Source organism: Panthera pardus, unplaced genomic scaffold (assembly GCF_024362965.1).
Source record: "Panthera pardus isolate Hobbes unplaced genomic scaffold, ASM2436296v1 HiC_scaffold_24, whole genome shotgun sequence".
Taxonomy (NCBI): domain Eukaryota; kingdom Metazoa; phylum Chordata; class Mammalia; order Carnivora; family Felidae; genus Panthera; species Panthera pardus.
Window position 1 is genome coordinate 90,666,610 of NW_026526810.1, and position 22,028 is coordinate 90,688,637.

General features: G+C 42.8%; 1 protein-coding gene across 11 annotated transcripts in view; it reads right to left on the reverse strand.

The window, feature by feature from the left end:
• NIN (ninein) overlaps nucleotides 1–22,028 on the reverse strand; it is a 99,192-nt gene that overhangs the window by 40,156 nt on the left and 37,008 nt on the right. For all 11 annotated transcript variants that reach the window (XM_053889391.1, XM_053889393.1, XM_053889392.1 and 8 more), the window contains 9 exons: nucleotides 11,889–11,928; nucleotides 10,442–10,632; nucleotides 5,661–5,807; nucleotides 5,022–5,189; nucleotides 4,397–4,533; nucleotides 3,953–4,093; nucleotides 3,540–3,714; nucleotides 713–823; nucleotides 235–324 (listed from right to left, as the gene is read on the reverse strand). In XM_053889391.1, coding sequence (XP_053745366.1) covers nucleotides 235–324; nucleotides 713–823; nucleotides 3,540–3,714; nucleotides 3,953–4,093; nucleotides 4,397–4,533; nucleotides 5,022–5,189; nucleotides 5,661–5,807; nucleotides 10,442–10,632; nucleotides 11,889–11,928 — 1,200 coding nt within the window. The remainder of the gene's footprint in view (nucleotides 1–234; nucleotides 325–712; nucleotides 824–3,539; nucleotides 3,715–3,952; nucleotides 4,094–4,396; nucleotides 4,534–5,021; nucleotides 5,190–5,660; nucleotides 5,808–10,441; nucleotides 10,633–11,888; nucleotides 11,929–22,028) is intronic.

Here is a 22,028-nt window from a genome sequence, read left to right on the forward strand (position 1 = left end):
GCTAACGTTTGGGCTAAGTGCTTTCTATGTTCCAGGCTCTGTTCTAAGCACTTTACATATATTCACTCATTAATTCTTCACAACCTACTGAGCAGGTACTCTTATTTTTACCATGTTATAGATGAGGAATTGAGGAACCCACAGATTAAGTAACATGCTTATGGTCACTAGTAAATGGTGAAGTGGGATTTGAACCCAGGCCCTCCTGGACTTAATTTCTCTTTAGTCACTTACCCTGCACTGCTGCTCATATTCGTTTCTCATCTGTGTCAGCCTCTCCTCTTGCAGAAAGAATTCAGCACTGCTAGGATCAAGGTCACCAAACTAGAAAAGGACAAGGACACAGCTTTCATTTGCCCCAAGTGTCCGTCTTGGACCTTTAACCCAACAAAGGCTTCAGTTTCTGGTGTTCACCCAGAGTATGGTCTCTTGAGTATGAAAGGAATGTGACATTTATGCAGAACATTACCAACTGGATGATGGGAGAACATTCTAGAGTGATGTGTTCAACTAAGGCAGGGGTCATTTCTCAGTATATGCAATGTTTCCCTTGTACCCAATCTCTGAAATTAGATCCCTGTAAAACTGACGGCTAACTTTGGCCATCTAAATACTTCCCTAACAGAAATTTACTTGGTGGCATTGCTTCTGCTCTTTTGAGTAAACTACACTTTGGGCTGCATATCAGGAGATCAAATTCAAACAGATTTACCTTTTCTGCTAACACATTTTCCAAATTTCGCTGAAGTCTATTTGTCAGATTCTCATACTCTGCCAACTTCTCTGCATTTTCCAGAAGCTCATTTTCTAGACGACTGTTTTCCTGAAGCAATTTGGGGAAAGTAAATGGGCACAGATTAAAAATTAGCAAACTGTTGTACCATTTTATATGAAGCATAAATTCATGCTCTAGACTGAGAAAATTTGCTCAGCTTGAAAGTTTCAGTAGAATACAGAAGACAAAAGTAAAGATTAAAAAATTGGTATTTATCTTATAACCCAAAAGTTTGCCCCCTTTCTTTGATCCTACAGAACTATGCTAATACGGTAGCTGCTAGCAGACACATGCAGATATTAAGCACTTGAAACATGTATAGTACAAATAGAGATGTACTCTAAGTATGTAAAATACTCAGTAGATTTTGAAAAGTTAGTGCAAAACTATAAAATGGCTCAATAATAATTTTTGTATATGGATTAGGAGTCTAAATAATGTTTTGGAGATACTGGATTAAATAAAATGATCCCAATTAAATTCACCTGTTTCTTTTTATGCAGCCATTTGAAAATTTGAAGTTACATATATGGTTTGCACCGTATTTCTCTCTAATAGCATTGGAATGTAGTATTTAATGACATGGAAAAACATTCTCAACACATTGTTACAATTGGTTGCAGGCTACCTATCAGCAAAAGAGAACTCAGGAAAAAACATAAAAAGGTAGAATAACTAGGGGAGCCTGGGTGGCTCAGTTGGTTGATCGCCCGCCACTCTCGACTTCAGCTCAGGTCATGATCTCATGGTTCATGAGTTGGAGCTCCACGTCGAGCTCTTCACTGACAGTGTGGGGCCTGCTTGGGATTCTCTATCTCCCTCTCTCTGTCTGCCTCTTCCCCATTTATGTCCGCTCTCTCTCTTGAAATAAACTTAAAAAAAAAAACTAAAATTAATATCATTTATTAATGATATAGTTTGTTGATGTTTACTTTACAATCTTATTTTGGCTTAATGATGTAAAAGCTGCACATACAAGTTTTTCATAACTTGTATACTGAAATTATTATAATAACACATGAACAGAAGTCCACAAATGGTGGGTTTTTTTCTGTATATATAAAACTTGTTGGAGAGATTTCCACCCACATTTGTTTAAAAAAATAAAACTACACAGACATGCATTTTGACATATGTTCCATTCCAGTGTGAAAGGCTGATTGGAAGAACATTATTTTCAAAGCGTATTTTGCCAGAAGAATATAAAGCCAGTGTATTTTTAATACATTCTAGTTCACACTCTCATATAGCAATATGGAATGAAAAAGAGTATGCTTGAAGAATTTTTTCCTAAAAAAAAAAAACAAAAAAAAACCCCACACTTTCTCCCAAAATGCCGGTGCTAGAACTCTAAGCTTTCAAAGCATGTCTAAATTTAGATGTCAAAACAGGAGCAATCTCTGTGGTGTATTGGGCCTGTTCTGGTGCTCTGGAAACTAACAAATCAGATTCTGTTACTGACCATAGGGAAAACACAATCTGGACAGTGGGGAGGGAGACAGATGTAGGCACAATTATCTGTGATGCACTATCTTCCGTCAAGAAAAAAGGAAGCATAATGGGAATGAAAGAGTCATGTGGTCTGCAGTGTTGGCAAAAGCAGTGAAGGAGCATAAAAACCCACTGAGAAACTGTGAGATCTGATGGCAGGTGCGGTCGGATTAAGGGCATGGCTCAGGGGGTTGCTGGCAGGACCTGAGGGTGGAAAAGTATAAGGACAAGTGCCCTTCCAAGGGCCTTCAGTGCTACCACGCTGTACTTTTACACAGGGGAACAGCACGTTCTTCACTAAGTTCTTTAGTGTTCTTTAGTAATGTAACTCTAGTGGCCATATAGAGGCTGGATGGATGGAAGAAAAGATGCACATAAGTCAGCTGAAATTCTGAACCTGTTCAGAGCCTGCAGAAATGGAGGAAAGGGATAAATCTGAGAGACGTTTCAGAGCACCAACAGGACTTAGAGACTAATGAGCGGGGATGACTGAGGGTTTTAGCTCCTGTGACACCTCATGGTAATGACACAGATTAAGGAGAAAATTCAGAAAAAGAGGCGATTTGATGGTTAGGGTGGGAGAGTTAGCTCAGTTTTTGATGTGTGGAGTTTCAGGAACAACAGTTAATATACTACGCGTACTTATTTCCTTTTACATGCTGCATGTGCAGCATCTCATTTAGTCCCCATATTAAATAGGCCATGAGGCAGATATTACAATGGTGCCCATTTTGTACATTAGGAAACAGGTCTGGATAACGTGATCGAGGTTTTCCAGTAAGTAGTGGTATCCAGAATGGAAGTAGGCTGCACCGTATCAGAGTCCAGTGAAGAGAAGGATCGTTTCCTCTACTGAGACACGAGAAAAGAGGAGAGGATGTATAAGGCAAAAGACATATTTGGAAGCAAAGAAACAAAGCTGACGACCTGTGTGTGGCAGGAGACCATGCCATCTGCTCAGAATCGGGTGGGGGACAGGGAAGAGAGAAGTCATCAACCAGGTGCCAAAGAGCCCTAATGACTCAGTGCAACTACAAGGGGTGAGAAGAACAAGATCTACTGATTGACACCGAGGGCACACCAGAAGCCTGGACACTCCTGCAATCTAGATCCCAGCAGGGGCTCTGTCACATCTGGGTCATGACCCAGCAGGACAAATATACGGGAATCCTGGGACTGCGCCCTGGGCAGACCTGCCCTCTTTCCAGAGCTGTGGTTTTCCATGTGGCGTTCCCAGCAGGGACACAGACCAGAGAACTAAGAGGATGACTACCTTTAAAGAGAGGGCAAGGCGGTCCCGGATGTAGTTCTCTTCTGTTTTTGCCTTTTCAATTTCCTGCTCAAGTTCCAAGCGCTGCTTGCCCACCTGTTGCAGGATCTGTTCTCTCTCCTTTCGGAGTTCATTCTTTAAGGCTGCTATTCGCTCCTTGTACTCTTCATCCAGTTTCCTGTGAGGAGGAAAGACCAATAAGCTGCCAGTAAGACCCTCAGAGGTCCTTATGCAGACCCACCAAAAATGGAAACACAGAGTCCTAGAGATGGAAAGATCTACTGGGTCCTGCTTTCCTTAAGGCTCGACCACACCTGCGTCCCTCCAGCCAGGTGTGGCTGAGCAGGCAGGCAGGCTGAGCCCCACCACCCTGGCCAGTGTGGTGGGAAAGAGGGCCCTGGCCCCGCCAGTCCCACCTGAGGTTGTACTCATTGCGCCGCTCGATGGCCGCATGGTGATCATCCACCTCTGAAGCCATTAGAGACTTGAGCTTCTCAGCTTTGTCCAGATCTGACCGTAGCTTCTCTTTCTCTCTGACCACTTGATCAACTCGCTCCCTTGAAAGAGAAATAGTCCAAGTTAAAGGGAAACCATCTCTAAGCAACAGGTGGACCCAAAAAAGTTCTCCTCTGGCTTGCTTCAGTACAAAAACAAAACCAAGGCAACCAAAACCCTTCCATAATAAACACTTCCACAGCTTCCTTCAGAAGCCTACATGCAAATCTAAGCGTTAATTTTCACAATAGTGAGATGATAGGAGATTAGCTGCATTTGCATACAGAATGTGTCACAGGCCTCTAAAGGACTTGCTGGGCAAGCAGGAAAGGGAATAGGGCACATGGACCTTCCAAGCAACTCACAGCAAATGCCGGATCTCAGCCTTAAAGCTGGCCAGAGCTGCCTGGTGAATGCCATTCTTGGTGACCAAAAGTTCATTTTCAAGAGCCAGTGTCAATTCTGTCAGGTTGACATTCCCATCAAGGCTGAAATCCAAGGCCTAGAAATCAGAACAAGTTCAAGATAATTACAAGTTCTGTCCTCTAAAGCGGAAGCTGTGAAGGGTATACAAACCCAGAGAAGTGAATGTACAGTCAAGAAGTTGGATGATCACATTTCTTTAGTGACTGCTTGGGAACAACCTTCAATTGAAGTTCTAAGGAAACCATACATGCTTACGTGCACGTTTAACAAAATATTCTCTAGCACTGTAAATAAATACAATAGTATAACTCTGATCTTTACCAGCCAGAGATCAGTTAAGAGCATTGCACTTGTCAATAGTTCTGGTGTTAAAAACATGAGAAGTAGTTAGCAACAGACTCCTGGTAAAAGGGGGTAAGAAAAGTTACTTATTTCTGAGAGCTTGTGAACAGAAAAATCATTAAGGAGAAATCAAATTAAATCAGATCAAATCAGTTTCAAAAGCTCTGGAATTTTTCAACCCTTCCCCAGTCTGTCATTTCTCTCTCATTTTAGCTGCCGCACCTTCAGGATCTCCTGGCTGTTCTCAATGCCCTCTTCCTGCCAGGAGTCGAGTATTTTCTCCACTGATGCATAGCCCATCCCATCATCCAGGCAGGAGAAGACCCGAAAGCCAATGGTACTTGTCATTGCTGATGGGGTTGTGGTACGTCGTCCACTCTCATCAAAGGACTGGAAGAAGAAAGAGACTTGAGCAAGGTCAGGCCTTTCAACCAGACATTGACCCAAACTGGTCCGTCTTGACCACACTGAGCAGAAGCCATGTCTTTCTAACACTATTAAAAAAAAAAAAAGTCACGCAGCCCCTTTGATCTTTCTTTCCCAAGGGAGTCAAGAATGCAAAACTTATCAAAAACAGTTGCTCTGGTAGGGAGATCCTTGACATAGATGAGATGTGTCTTAACACCAGGTTTCTTTGGACCCACAGCTAACATTAAGGGGCATAATTAGTGGCTTCCCACTCTGTAATTTATGGTCATTTTTTAAACCCAACTTTTCCTTCCCAATGGTTTAGTCTTTCTTCTTCTTTTGCTTCTCTCTTTCTCCTTATTCTTCTTCAAACAACAGATTAATTCATTAGAAACTATTCAAGTGGGTTTTAACTTCTGCTCACAAAGAAACCACTTCCTATTTCTCTCTCACCTGCATGGAGAGGTGCCTTTTCAATTGTCTATATGGAGTAGATGCTGATGGTGTGAGGGATTTTCCATTTTTGAATAAGCCATAGAAAAAATCTTCTACGCTCATTGTGCCATCAGGATCAAGATTATGGAAGACTTCCTCAAGCATCTGGAAAAGAGTAACCATTTACTTTAAATATTTCCCTCAAAATAACACAAGGCCCAAAGTACGTTCGTGGCCAATAGAAACTGGCACCACTGTTGACCCCAAGGCTCCAGAAATATAGCATGTCCCTTTATTCTCATTTCACTGAATTTATTTTCCTTTTCAGTAATATGTCTTTCCTCCTCCACAAGCTAAGTATAAACATCCATTTTCATAATCCTAGGCAATTTAGCAATTAACTGTTTTCTTTTTTACTCACACTTGTAAAATGGGTAATCTTTTTTTTTTTAATTAAAAAAATTTTTTTAAACATTTACTTATTTTTGAGAGACACAGAGAGATAGAGGGTAAGCGGGGGAGGGTGCAGAGAGAGAGAGGGAGTCACAGAATCTGAAACAGGTTCCAGGCTCTGAGCTGTGAGCACAGAGCCTGATGCGGGGCTCAAACCCACGAACCGTGAGATCATGACCTGAGCTGAAGTGGGATGCTTAACGGACTGAGCCACCCAGGCGCCCCAAATGGGCAATATTTAATGTTGCTACATATTATTCTTATGGATTAAAAAATATAAAGATATAGCTTTCCAGTACTGTAACAATAGAAATAAGTTTGGACAGTCATTAAACTATTATATTGTGGTGACTCAACACGATATTTTGTTTATATTGAATTTTTGCAATTGGTATGTTGGCACAGCAGAATTTGGTCTGGGACAGACTGCAATGATCTAAGAGTTTGGGTCTGAAACTCATGACTCGGGATTTAGAGCACTACTTGGAACAGGACTGCACGTATTGGGGTTTGTTTTAATGCTTTAGCACAGGAGAAATGAAGGTCGGAAAGGAAAGATTTTGTGTGTGTCCAACAGAAGGGCCCCAAGAGATGTAAAGAGAAGGAATTTTGCCTGGCTGTTTTGTGCCCTTTAACGGTAATCCAGTAGTCCTCATTATGTAATTGGGGAAGGAGAGACTGGACTATAGTCCCTTCGGAGCCTTGCCTACAAGATGGCTTGTTCCCTAGCGCAGTAGAGGAATAGAAAGGATGGATAAAGCGGCAAGAGTCACTGACACCACAAAATAGGGAGGAAAGGCAATGAGCTCTTTTTTCCTGGCAGTTGGATTCCTCTTTCCTTTGGGGGCTCAAGTTTTTCTATACAGACGCCCCTCCATTGTACAGAACAGAAATCGCCTGAGGATCTTGTTAAAATGCAGACTCTGACACAGTTAAATCTGGGGGTGGGGTCTGAGATTCTGAATCTCTAACAAGTTCTCAGGTGATGCCCACAGAGTAAGCAACACATTTAATCTGAAGGCATTAGAGTCTGCAACTGGGTCCATTCTAACAAAGGCCTCTTTGTAACGCATCTTCAAAGTTTCAATATCCATTTTGTAAGTCTGGACTATTGCTAGGATTCATCATCTCATAATTGTTGATTTTATTCTTCATGGAAGTGCCTGAGGCATTTCTTTTATCTCAAATGCTTCTTTCCAATTCACATCCAATAGGAAACATCTGTCTCTATTCTTTTTTTAATACCACTTCCTCTGGCGAGGACTCTGAAACAAGAAACCATTCTAAAGAGTGGAAATCTTTGGAAGAGGAACAGTTTCTAATAGAGAATTATACGGTAAAACCAATGGAAAGGTATCTGGGTGAGATTTTGAGGTCACTAAGATCCCTCAGCAGTTCTGTCTTGTTCTTACCAAACCAAAGAACACTTTCTTAGAGGACTAGGCTCTCGGGATCATCAAACCATAAGTCATAGTAAAATCCAGGTGTGCTGACTGAAGTGAACAATCGTATTTTGGCTCTAACCTTAGCTCCACACTGCTTGGCCTTGTGACCCTGGCCAAACTGATGCACAGCTTCCAGACTGCCTAAAAACCCATCACCTCATTCATTCAAAGTGGAGGAGCAGGTGAGTCCCACCAGTTATTGTACATGGGGGGAGTAGGCGAGTGGTGAATAGAAGGTTGTGGATTCAGAAAAAGGCAGGGTTGGGCTAAATAGAACACAAGTCAAGTGGGCAAGTGGGGCACCTCCGCAGTCTGTGCAGGAGCCAGATCCAGAACCCTGAGGACATTCTTACTCCTCATGACACACCAGCCAGGCAGGTCTCTGGATGGTTGATTTCCCAAGGTATACATTGGGACATAATGCACTAGAATAGGGTAACAAACCCAAATACCTAGAGAGGCCAGGAAGGTGATATTAATGAATGAGGCAGGATGGTTTTGAGACACTACAAAGGAGTGCCGTTTAAAGCAGGGAACTGAACACACGAGTGCGTGTCCTGTCCAGAGGAGCTAGCCAGCCACTTCTCCCGGCTAGCAAAATGGGAGTCAAATCTTTGTTTTTAGAAAAATCTGATTTAAAAAAAGTGTAGCAAGAGTTCAATTTTTAAACATTGGGCATACCAAAAGAACAAACAACAAAAGCAACTCAAAACTTTGGGCCATATTTGGCATGTGCCCTCCCTGCCGTACAGCGGTCCTTGCTTCTGGAAAGCATAGTACGTGAGACAGTGAGTCTAGTTCCCCTTCCTGGTAACGGCAACAAGCAGCAGCGACATCACTTTCTTTATCTAGAAAACGAGGAGATGACTAAATCTAAAATTGCTTTCAGTCATAAAATCCTATGATCCCAAGTTGCTTGTGGATGAGATCATCTTGAACTTTCAGCTCCTCTGTGGTTGAGAGCTAATAGTACAAAGTACTATAGTATTTCATGACTTTTTTTTTTTTTTTTTGGTGGGGGGAAACATTAAGTAAAAGCTATACTCAATGAGCAATCTTTTACTCATCCTTGGATAAGAGGAAAATAACTAAATAAGCTACTTCTTTCCCTGGGTTTTAGAAATTCCACCACAGAAGAAAATGCAATTCCCCGCAAATGGCTACAGTTTATTCCAAGAATTGTTCTTAGATAAATAATCCAAGTTTGTGCAGTATTGTGCAGTATTTCTTGGCAAAACATCCCAAAGTTCTGCATACTGCACTGGGTTTATAATTTAGGAGGATGAATTTAATGTTACGACTCAACAACACTGGAAAATAAATGACCACTGAGCCATTAAAAAGGTAGTCAATGGGGCGCCTGGGTGGCTCAGTCGGTTGAGTGTCCGACTTCAGCTCAGGTCACGATCTCACGGTCTGTGAGTTCGAGCCCCGCGTCGGGCTCTGGGCTGATGGCCCAGAGCATGGAGCCTGCTTCCGATTCTGTGTCTCCCTCTCTCTCTGCTCCTCCCCCGTTCATGCTCTGTCTCTCTCTGTCTCAAAAATAAATAAACGTTAAAAAAAAAAAAATTAAAAAAAAAAAAAAGAAAAAGGTAGTCAATGGGTATATAACAGTCACATATACTACAGAGGAGGAGGAAAAAAATCTCTTCTGCAAATGAGGCTACTTGGTAGCTTTTGATGATAAATCTGTTTTTGGTTTAGGAAAATAATATCATTTATCCCCTGAACAAGCAGGCAGTATGGTTTCAAATAGCATTCTAATCAAAGATTCCCGGGGCGCCTGGGTGGCGCAGTCGGTTAAGCGTCCGACTTCAGCCAGGTCACGATCTCGCGGTCCGTGAGTTCGAGCCCCGCGTCAGGCTCTGGGCTGATGGCTCGGAGCCTGGAGCCTGTTTCCGACTCTGTGTCTCCCTCTCTCTCTGCCCCTCCCCCGTTCATGCTCTGTCTCTCTCTGTCCCAAAAATAAATAAAAAACGTTGAAAAAAAAAAAAATTAAAAAAAAAAAAAAAAAAAAGATTCCCCAAACTACAACTGTAGCCCTAACCTCTGAGCCCCTCCAGTCCTTATTTTCAGCTCTCTGAAAAACATATCTTAGAATTATTTATGTTCTTATATTTCATGGCTTTTCAAGCACCCAGTCCTGCCAGTTCCCATCTTAATTTTTCAGAAAACAAAGCTCAGAACTTTACCAAGCAAGAGTCTTTTGGCGGGGGTGGGGGGTGGGAGGGGGTGGGGTCCTTCAAGATTCTTCTGTATCTTCAAAACCACCAGCCCACCATTTTCCATTTCCTCATGACCAGAATATTGTGATAGCTCCTGGCTGGCTGGTCTCCTAGCCAAAGGCTGTCCGCACACCAATATACCCCATAAAAGCAGCTCAGAGCATCCTCAGGATCTAAGTTTTTCTTGTATGTTACTCAATCTGCTGAAGAATGCAGGGTTGATACTGAGATCTTCTCTCCAAAAACCTAAACTCATCAGTCTGGCCTTTGAAATATTCTCCCAATTCAAATCTTCTGAACTCCCTGCATAATCCTTCCTCCAGGTCCTTCTCACATTGTGTTTTGTGAATGCCACTTCTACAGATATATCTGACATGGTGGCCGCACCAAGCTGGTTAGTGTCTAGTAATAATGTGGGGTAACATGCTTAGCACAGTGAGGGTCACGTACTGTGGGTTCAGTGAGGGTCAGCTATTGTCAGGTTTGGGTTTTTTTCCCACAACCTAACACAAGCTTCTTACGAAAGAATCTTCAAGGCTTATCTCCTATGAAAAGAAGAGAATGGAATCTCTGTAACATGCTGCAGGAAGGCAAGATATGGCTGTTCCTAGCCTGTGACCAGTTCAGATTTCATCATGATTATTATTCCTGAATAAAAATATGATGCAAGGCTTACCTCTCCATCGATATTCTGCAGGCCATACTGCTCACAGATGGAGACCAGCTTCTTTCGGTTCAGGTGACCATCACGGGTGATCCCCAGATCTTCACAAACCTCCTGCAGTTTCTCTTCTATCCAGTCTTGGGGAGCAGAAGACCCACTTTGTGAGGCATTCAAGTCATCTGGGTTCCAAAATCTTAACTGGCCTGAAATAAAAACATATATTGTGCTGTTCCCAAAGGAATTGCAAAGAGAGAGAGCCTGTTCTCAAAGAAAACTGTGCTTTTTGAAAGTAAATATTACAGAAAGAGACTATAAATGCTGATTCCATCTTCATTTGAATCTGTAGTCCAAATGAAATGGAACCACTGGTTCTTAGGCTGCAACAAGAGCAAACAGCCACATTTTTCTATACCACATGAGAAATATCTCCTGTGCAAGCATACCAAGGTTCTAGTCTGTTTTATTCCAACTGAAAACATGCACAGGCTTAAGGCTTGGATGTAACTGGAAGAGAAGGCTAGTTGAGAACCATTCCAAAGAGATTTATCAGCCCTGCCTCAACTATAGCTACCAGACTTTATCTAATCACCACTTTCTTTCTGGTCTAAGCACTAGAACTGCTTTTACTAAGAAGGAAATGATTTCATAATAAATATCATAAAATAATAAAAGTCTCAGGATTAGCCTGTTTACACATTTAAATATTCTGACCTACAAACAAACCAACTTGAAAGAATAAATGGTTGTAAATTACAAGTTGCTAGTTACCTATACATTAAGGATAAATTTTATTTGAAAACGTAAGGATCAAACTCATTTAAAAATCAAAATTTACTTATCCTCTGTTATAAATTCTAATTAAACTTTCCACTTACATACGAGAGTTTTAGAGTCATTACTTAATCATGAGATAATTACTAGGACAGTTTTGTGTGCCTGGAAGAACCTTAGAGGGTTGAGAAGAGCATTTAGTGCTACCGTTACTATTTATTGAACAAATTAAGTTCATTACTGCTGTGTCTTTCCAGGTTAGAGACATAGAGAACACACAGTAATTACACTTAAGTAGAGTACAGCCAGGGTAGGCTGTGAGGTGGGCTCAAATTCTGTCAGCTGAACCACAGTGCCATCTGCTGGCCCCAGCAGTTCAACACTAAATAGGTTAATTTGAACGTTTGCCTAAGAGAGTAATTAACCCATAAGTGAAATTCTACATCTTAGTTGCCATACCTTGTGTGAGGTTAAAATGCTGGGATTTTAAAACTATGAACTTTCTATTGGGAATGGATTTTTTTGTTGTTGCTGTTGTTCTTAACGTTACTTCTTAGCGGGCCTCCAGCATGCAAGGCTGTTTGTTGGGAAGAAGGCTAAGAGATGCAGGAAATGGGGACGTGGAAAGTGCCCTGGGAATGGCAGCCCTTCCTTTCCAGGCAGGCTCCAACACACACACAGTTCCTACCTTCCGCTTCATACTCTTCACTGCGCTGTGTCTTCCAGTGCTAGAGAAGGCAAGAAGAAAAGATTAGTGTGCTTTAGTAAATATTCAGTTTTTCCAGGGAAAACTCTGGGATCATCACCCGAGTAAGTCACATGATTCAGAACCTTTCGGTGGGCCATCCTTAGTCAACCAGCAAATCGAGAAGAGACACCTAAGAAACACCACTTAGCCACCCGCACTATCTCACTAGGGATTTGCCTTTCACATTTGCAAATTCACTTATTCAACAGCTAAACCTGTGACAGCCGATAAAACCAAGCCAAAGCAAATATTCAGAATCCATCAACCAACAAAAATTCATACCATGCATTTATGAATCTGTTCTTCAATGTTTATTGGGTGCTAAGTGTTATGATACAACTTCAGGATACAACTATGAACAGAACAGACACATTTCTTGCCTCAAGAAGTTTAAATACTAATGAAGACATGCAGACAAGAAAACAAAGTATAATATTGTAGTATATTAAGTGTGATGGAGGGGCGCCTGGGTGGCTCAGTCGGTTCAGCATCTGACTTCAGCTCAGGTCACGATCTCATGTCTCCTGGGTTCAAGCCCTGTGTCAGGCTCTGTGCTGACAGCTTGGAGCCTGAAGCCTGCTTCGGATTCTGTGTCTCTTTCTCTCTCTCTGCCCTTCCCCCACTTGGCATTCTGTCTGTCTCTCTCTCAAAAAATAAATAAGCATTTAAAAATTAATAAAAAAAATTAAAATAGGATCCTTCAGACTTAGGAGATCTGGGTAGACTTCCTGAAAGAAGCAACATCTAAACTGAGACCTGAAGGGTGAGCAGGAGACAGCCATGTGAAAAGAAAGGAGCAGCTGCTATTTGCTGAAGCACAGAGGTAAGAATGAGCCTAGCATGTCTGTGACACAGTGAGGGAGGAGACAGAGATGCAACCCCAAACAGGTGGGCTAGAAAGCTCAAGTTAAAGAAAATACATGTTACCAGTAAATTGCATTAGAAGCAGTGAAATTTACCTGAACTGGACCATTTTGCCCCTATTGTGCTATGTTACTACTGGTCTTTTTCAAGTCACATCATACATTTTATAGTGTGTGTACTGCATGAAAGCACCCAGCCAGGACACAATCAGAACCAAACTCTGGACATTTGTCCACCAGCCAAGCGCAGCACAGGTCTGCTTCTGGTCAGTGGCAACAAGTAGGTCGCGGTGGCCCTTGGCCAGCCCGCGAGGTGCCTAATCACTCCTGTTGGGAGGTTTTACAACCATGGCAGGAAACCCTGTTGAGAAAAGGTGTATCCCCCTTTCGAAACCTGGCTGCTGTCTCAGCAGAGATCCAACTTGATGAATGAAACTGCTTTCGATAACAAATACCCAGCCCTTTCTCTGTGATGGTTGAACTGTACAAGATGATCTGATTTCCTGGAATCCTCAATAAACTCAACAGGAAAATAAGCCTGATTAACTCCAGTCTCCAAGAGCTGGCATCCCTACGGCAAAGAGTGTACCACCCTAAATTCTTAGATTGAACGTTGACTTTCAGTATCCCATTCAAGTTGATATGAGTGGAGGTCCTCTTTCAGGCAACCCAAGCATGTCATTTTCCACCCCATACTCACTCATGCTGGTCCTCTCCAATTAATTAAAGGACCATTGTTGTATACCAGAATTTCACAGTTCCATATTTTACTTGGAAAGACACTGAAGAGAGCATCAGAGAGTTTCCCCAGTTTTGTCACACTAAACTAAAACTCCAGACTGACAATGCTGAGGTTGATCGTTCGTGCCATGCAGAAGACCTCAAAAAGCCATAACTCACAATGTACAAGTTCACTACAACTCATTCAGATTACAACTGAAAGTCACTAATATACATGGTAGTTATGGAAACAGAATTAGGGGACAGTGTGATTTTTGCTTGTTCATTTGTGATTACAATTTTAGCAGCCCACAGTTCCTCCTAAAGATGTATTTCAAACCTAGTGGATATATGAGGCATGGTGGGGGTAAGGAAGGAGCGGTGGGGTAAACAGCCCTCTGTAAATTTTCTTACATTATTTCTGGGTGGAGCTCTACTGTTTTCATATAAAATGATTTAAATCAATAAAGCTCCACTAATAAAAGTGTCCTGTCTGTCCCAGCATATTTATTTTCTTACCCACAGAGCAAAGACTTAAATTCTTATACTAATACTACTTTTGCATCTCCAAATTGTGAAAATTCATTCATTATTCTGCATATAATTTGGAAGCACCCTAAAATGGAATCCCTTAAATCTGCTTAAAACAAACAAAATAGGTTTCTATGATCTAAGAACCACTGGCCAAAATAAAACTAAATCACAAGGAGGAAAGGATTTTTAATAGCACAGATGGCCAGAACAAAAACAGGAAGAGTATCAATGGGCCCCACCAATAAAGGAAGCCCCAACTGGGACACACAGATGGAAAAATGCAAAAATTCACTAGAGAATTTGAATGGCAGATTTGAACTGGCAGGAAGAAAGAATCAGCAAATTTGAAGACTAGTCAGTTCACATTATCTAGTCTGAGGATCTAAAAGAGAAACACACCTTCAAAACCCCCTTGGTAACAATTCCTAAAGTCATGAGGTATGTATAGTTACTTAAAAGATTATTGCTTACATTTTCTCACTTCTCCATTCATTTTATTTATTTATTTATTTTTAATGTTTGTTTATTTCTGAGAGAGACAGAGCATGAGCAGGGGAGGGGCAGAGAGAGAGGAAGACAGAATGTGAAGCAGGCTCCAAGCTCTGAGCTGTCAGCACAGAGCCCAACATGGGGTTCAAACTCACAGACCGTGAGATCATGACCTGAGCTGAAGTCAGACACTCAACCAACTGAGCCACCCAGGCACCCCTCCATTCATTTAAAAATAGTGAGCAATTAGTTCAGAGAAGCAAGAGGATTTAACATACTGTTTCAAATATTTCGTGAGTCTATGGGACTGGATGATTATATCGGATTCACTTCTTATTTATTTTGAGAGAGCGAGTGAGAGAGCGAGGGACAGGGAGAGAGGGAAAGAGAAAATACCAAGCAGGTTTCACATTCAGCACAGAGCCCAATGCAGGGCTCCATCTCAAGACCATGAGATCATGACCTGAGCAGAAATCAAGTCAGACACTTAACTGAGTGAGTCACTCAGGTGCCCCCATACCTGATTCAGTTCTCAGGACAGTACTTCCCCAACTGTTCTCCTTCCCTGGTTCTTTCCCCAAACTAATAAGAGTAAGGGGGTTACATCACAGACAAAGAAGCCATACTGCCCCTTAACTACTGAATTTGGCCTGGACAAATTTATTAATTGCTTTTTGCCTCAGTTTCTCCATCTATAAAATGGGAATAAAGTAGTACATATTTCACAGAGTTGGGTAAAATGCTTAAAATTGTGCTTGGCAAACAATAAGCACTGTAAAATCTTATTTTTATTGGACATGTGTTTATGTAGTACATGTTAAATTTATTTTTGAAGATTTTATTTTCATTACCATGTTTAAACTTAAGGCATTAATTTAGGTGGCCTGGGGGGAATTATCAGTTATTCATATAAATTTGTAAGAAAATGCCAAGTCCAGTAGATAGATATGCAAAGAATACAAAGAGACAATTCACATAAAAGGCAACACAAATAAATATGGGGAAAGACTCATTTCAACAGCAAAGAAGTATAAATTAAAACCAGGGAATCCCTTTGTTCCCATTAAATTAGCAGTACTTAAGTCCTATTACCATCAAGGTTATGAATTAAAATAGGCCTGTTTATATGTTCCTGGTAGTAGTGGGAATGGATATTACCCTTTTGGTAAAGAAAATTGCTTCATGTTCCAAAAGCCATGAAAATGTTCGTATTCTTTGACCCAATAATTTCATATGATTTCCACTGACAATAAAATCAAAGGAAAAAAGTTTATGCACGGATAGGTACATTTAGAACTTTTTACAAAAAGTCCTGAAAGTGTAATTCTAGGGGTGTCTGGGTGGCTCAGTCAGTTAAGCATCTGACTTTGGCTCAGGTTATGATCTCACGGTTCGTGGGTTCAAGCTCCACATCAGGCTCTGTGCTGACAGTTCAGAGCCTGGAGCCTGCTTCCGATTCTGTGTCTCCCTCTCTTTCTGTCCCTCCCCTGCTTGTGCTCTGCCTCTCTCTCTCACAAGAATAAATAAAACCATTAAAAAAAATTTAAGTACAATTCTAAAACCATGTAAGACATGGAAAAACACGTGAAATGTTAAATGAAAGACCATGACAAAAATGCCATCTACGCTATGACTACCACGGGCAAAAATATTTATACAATTAGACAAAGAATGGAAGGAAATAGAGATAAGAAAAATAGACGCATTTAGTTGAGGGACTATGGGAAACAGTTATATTTCCTTTGCTATTATAAATGTTTGTGCAATATAAACAGGTGCAACTTCACTATTTCTTTTTAACCCCCTGCCCTCTAATTCTCACTAAATGAATTTCCTGTGACCTGGGGGTGGGGAGAAAGGGAAAGTTCTTTCACAGAACCCACCTGCTCTGTGACCTGAGACAGAAGAGGCCTGGAGTGGTGGGAGTGGGGGGGTAGCAGGTGCTGTTCAGGAGGGTGAAAGCTGCTGATGCCAGTGCCTCCTGAGCTTCTCAGAGTGTGGACAGATCAGGGACACCAGTCTGAGACCCGAATTGGGGACTGAGACCATGACCATCCTTCAGGCAGCTTAACCCAATGGCACCAGGCACAGCACAGCCTTCTAAAACCCCAGGCAGCACTGGCAGCTTAAATGATTTCACACAAACTCTGTGGGCAAGTGGTGGCAGGTAAGGGACAACTTGTTAAAAAATCTCTAGGGGAGGTGTGCCTGGGTGGCTCAGTCAGTTGGGCGTCCAACATCGGCTCAGGTCATAATCTCACAGCTTGCGAGTTTGAGCCCTGTATCAGGCTCTGTGCTGACAGCTCAGAGCCTGGAGCCTGCTTCAGATTCTGTGTCTCCCTCTCTCTCTGCTCCTCCCCTGCTCACTCTCTGTGTGTCTCTCTCTCTTAAAAATAAATAAACATTAAAAACAAAAAACATTTTTTTTTTTTTTAACTCTCTAGGGGTAACAATTTCCCAAGCATTTCTCCCATGGCCCTGTATAAGAAACAGAGATCCAGCTAGGAACAGCCCTGCCTAGAACCAAATGTATATTAAATGGCTACATTTCCATTCCAAGACCACTTCAGTTGGAGATGGAGTTAGCCACCCAGAAACATGTGCTGTGCTTCTCCCCAGTCTCCGCCAAGGGTCTGTTCCTTTAACAAGGGGGAGGTAAGCACACGGAAGCCGAATGTTTGTTGTTAAATTGCAATTTCGTGGGGCGCCTGGGTGGCTCATTTGGTTAGGCAGCCGACTTCGGCTCAGGTCATGATCTCGCGGTCCGTGAGTTCGAGCCCCGCGTCGGGCTCTGTGCTGACAGCTCAGCGCCTGGAGCCTGTTTCGGATTCTGTGTCTCCCTCTCTCTGACCCTCCCCCGTTCATGCTCTGTCTCTGTCCCAAAAATAAATAAACGTTAAAAAAAATCATTAAAAAAAAATTGCAATTTCGAGGGGAGGGGGGGAGATTCAGTTCATTCATAGCTCATGTTCATTCTCACGCCTGGAGCCAGTAGTTCCAATTAAAAAGCAGGGGGAGCAGGAAGGGATGGCAGGTTAGAAGGTTGGAGGGATTAGGTCATTTGCCTACTGGAACACCATCAATAAAGGGAGGCATCATTCTGGAACAAGGTCTTTTAATTGCTGCCAGTTTACCCAGCACAGTGAAAGCCCAGCAGGTGGTCTTTAGACACAGATCAGCCATGAGCACTGGAAGGGAGATAATCTTAAAATCTTTGAAAAAGTGGGCGAAGAAGGGAGGGACAATTGCTGGCATGTGTTCTCAATACTAATTCATGAAAAAGGACTTTGAATTTCTTCCCCTGAAATCTTAGGTCATCTATCACTGGCGCAATGGATGTTAATAAGCGTTTTACGGTCATTCTGTTTGATTCTGGAGGCAAAACGGTAGAGGGCATGAGCACAAGGGTTGAACAGAGAGACTGGGTTTGATCTGGCTCTGTCGCTCAGTGTGACCCCTCGGTTCCTTACTTCATGCCCAAAGTGGGGATGAGCTGCCCAGTGCAGACGTGAAAGCGTATGCCTGGCACTTAGGAAGTGGTAGCTGTCATTATGATTTCAGCCAGAACAAATATGTGGTTAAGGATTTGGGCTCCAGGCGTGCCTGGGTTGAGTGTCTGACTTCGGCTCAGGTCATGAGCCGGTTCTCTGGGTTCGAGCCCCGCATTGGGCTCTGTGGTGACAGCTCAGAGCCTGGAGCCTGCTTCAGATTCTGTGTCTCCCTCTCTCTGCCCCTCCCCTGCCCGCTCTCTCTCTTCCTCAAAAATAAACATTAAAAAAAAAAAAAAGATTTGGGCTCCAGAGCTGGACCCCCAGGGTTCAGTTTCACCTCCACCACCTACCTGCTGTCCAACCTTGGGCACATTACTTAATAGCCAGTGTGCCTCAGTTACCTCTTGGGTAAGTGAATAACAGTACCTGCCTACAAAGGTGTGCTAATATTTGGAATGCATTTCAAACGGTGCCTGCTATAACTCGAGAGCTAAGTATCTGTGAAGTAAATAGATATTACCATTACTATTCCTACTATTTGGGTGTCCAAAACTAGGACAAGGGCAGAGAAAAGAAACAACAGATAGACCAGTGTCAGCTTGAAGAACAAACCCAGAAGAGGCTCTGTAGAAACTACAGCTTTGAACACGTAATTGTGACGAAGCAATCAACTTTTGATTCAGCTTAGGAGCAGGGCCTCCCTAGTCGCCCTCCCCCTGGTCGAGAGTGTCCCCTGGTTGGTCACAGCTGGCAGGGGCTGCCTGTGCTTCCATATGACCATGCCAAGTGTGCTGGCCAACGACCCCATTGAGAGCAGCCGGAGGGGAGAGGGTCAGAGGTTGCCTGGCCCCAAAATGGCTGCTACAGAAGGCAGCCCCCCAGCCCCCTCAGGCGGACAAAGGAAGCCCGCTCTGTAGGCTGTGCATCTCAACGTCACTCTGGCCATTGTGGTCAACTCTCTGGTTGTCCGGTAGCCGGACGAGGGTGCCCCACATGCGTGGGCTACACCAGTGATGCCGCTTTCAGGACTGCTTTCTCTGGAGGGCCACCTGCTTTGCTGGACCGCAGAGCAGATGGCCCGAGCCTCTTGGATCCTGGGCTCCCAGCCCCAAGGCCGGGCCGGCATCTGCAGCCTGCAGGCCTGGCGAGGCCCCTGCCCACAATAGCCCCGTCCCAGCCCCCACCAGCCATCTGCTCCAGCGCAGACCTTGTGCCCTGCAGAATGTATGGCTAATTAAAACGATTATGGGGGCACATACGGGGCTATTCTTTCCCAGCAGAGGTTGCTGAACCAATCTCAGCAGCCTTAAGCAGATGTTTTTTTTTTTCTTTTCCTTTTTTTTTTTTTTTTTTGAAAGGGGAAAGCCTTGCAAGCCCATAAAGAAGAGGAAGGAAATTTGCTGGAATAACAAAGCTCCCCAAACAAATAGAGCTATAGTGTCCATTTCACAAGAGTGGCACAATTAGCTAAGCACAGGAAGTCTCTGGAAAAACACAAACAGAACTCAGTTTAGAAGGGTGTTTATGACCAAAACGTGAGGACTTTGAAAAACACACCATCTATGGCATATTTAACTAACAGTTCTAAATATGTATAAAGCCCTTGCTTGCTCTGGGCTGGGTACTAGAAGCCAAGCAAGCCGAGGAGGGCCCCTGTTTCTGTAGGGACTTGGGTTCGTTTCTGTCATCCTGCCTTTCCAGGCAAAATGGGCAATGGAGACCGCCTGCCAGCCCAACTCTCAGTCTCTCTGCTCTGAACCCATGGACCTTCCTTTATCTTTAAAAGCAACTAAAAGCTGGGGTGCCTGGGTGGCTCAGTCGGTTGAGTGTCTGACTTCAGCTCAGGTCATGATAGCACAGCTCGTGAGTTTGAGCCCCACATCAGGCTTTGTGCAGACAGCCCAGAGCCCAGAGCCTGCTTCAGATTCTGTGTCTCCCTCTCTGTCCCTCCCCTGCTCATGCTGTTCCTCTCTCTCAAAAATAAACATTAAAAAAATTTTTAAAGCAATTAAAACCTACAGGTCAATACCGGGGACAACACGAATTAATGTAGGATTTTTCACTGCACACATGTTTTTATGGGTCCTGCCACGCTGCAAATTTAAGAGTTTGAGCCTTAAGCCTCTTCTCCTACTGAGATGGGGGGTGTTCTTGGCTCATTGGATTTGAAAGTCCCTAAAGGGATTTATTTTTATTTTTTTTTAATCCCTCATTTTTTTTAATGTTTGTTTATTTTTGAAACAGAGAGAGAGAGTGTGAGTAGGGGAGGGGCAGAGAGAGAGACACAGAATCTGAAACAGGCTCCAGGCTCCAAGCTGTCAGCACAGAACCCGATGTGGGGCTCGAACCCACGAACCGCGAGATCATGACCTGAGCTGAAGTCAGACGCTTCACCGACTGAGCCACCCAGGTGCCCCTAAAGGGATTTTTTTAATACATCTGCTCATGGTATCTCCTTCATCAGAGTTGCTCTTGGTGGATAATGAACAGTGTTTTCCATTCGGAAGATACACTTAATGGTACAGATGGAAAATGTTATCATTAAAATTAACTTTGTTCATTTTTAATTTGTTGTCTGTTTTTCTTTCTTGTTAGTAAATAAATACTAGAAATTGTTGACCTGGAAAGTGATGGGGGCGGGGGCTGGATGCCAAGGCAATTCCTTCTGGGATCAAGTCAGGAAGACGTACCAGAACAGCAAAGCCTGCAAGCCTGAGAGCTACAGTCTGTGTTAAAAGAGAGAGATCTTACCAGCTTTGAAGGGACTTCTTTCCATCACTTTCAAGCGATCTACAATTGCATCTTGAATGAGTGTTTCACCTCTGGGAATAGCGAAAGGATCTAACAGACTTAAGAAAACTCAAGGGAAACACTGGAAATTCCATTAATACAAAAAACTATCCTGATGATGTCCTATCGTTTGATGGAAATAAATGGCTTCAGCAATGAAAGTGCTTACTTTGTCAAAGATTAGAACAAAACATCTAACAGGAGGAATGGGAACACAGGTACATTTCGACGACAAAAGCTCTTAGCAGAACTTCTCAGTCATTAAGAAGTTTGCTCCAGAATTCAATATTTGCGCCACACAATATAAATGAATCATTCATGAAGGTTGACTGTGAAGATATGCATAGATGAAAATGAACATAAGGGGACTAGAAGTCAGTTTCCCACTTCTTGAAGAAGTCTGATTTTATGTGGGGTAGTAAAAATCAGTTTGGGGGGTTGTTCTTAGTTCTTAAACTACTGCCACCACTCCTGTCCCACCCACCCCCCACCACCCCCCGCCCCCTGCAGTCCAAACACAAAGACGCGATTTGCTGAGCAAGCCCCATTGTTGAGCAAATGAAGCAAGTGGCTTCAACTTTTCTCTCAGGTCCTCACTCAAACCTCACGGTTTTGGCTTACACTACTATTGTCTGTAGTTGAAAAAATAATGGTTTAAAGCCTCCTACTCTTGATAATAATCTTCCTAGACCCGATTTATTCCCTGTGGAGGAAAACAGTTAACAAGGTGTCCCCTGTTTTCAACGAGGGCAGAAAGCAAAGTAGTCCTGCCCTAATTACATTCATGGAACAACCTTTCCTACAGTAATACAGAATAGAACTGGGCATTAGTTTTGCTCCCCCCCCCACCCCTGCCTTCCACCTATCCTTAGAAGAAACCACAAAATTCAAGGTCAGTTCAGTAGCCATTGTGGGTATGCATATAAGAGAAGGGGAAAAAAATGTACTCTCTGGAAACTAAAACCTCACTTCTGTTTCTTAACCAAAAATAACCACCCAAACGTTCTCATTAATCACACCTTACGCTGGAATCGAGAATGTGCCCTTTCTTAGTCTGGATTAATTCAGAATAGAACGTCCAATTGAATTGCCTTGAGTGAAAATGATCCCATAAAAAAGAAAAAAAATCACCACTTTCCTTTCAATACCACCTGAGATGAGAGGTCAGACTCCCAAGGGAATCCATTTGCCAG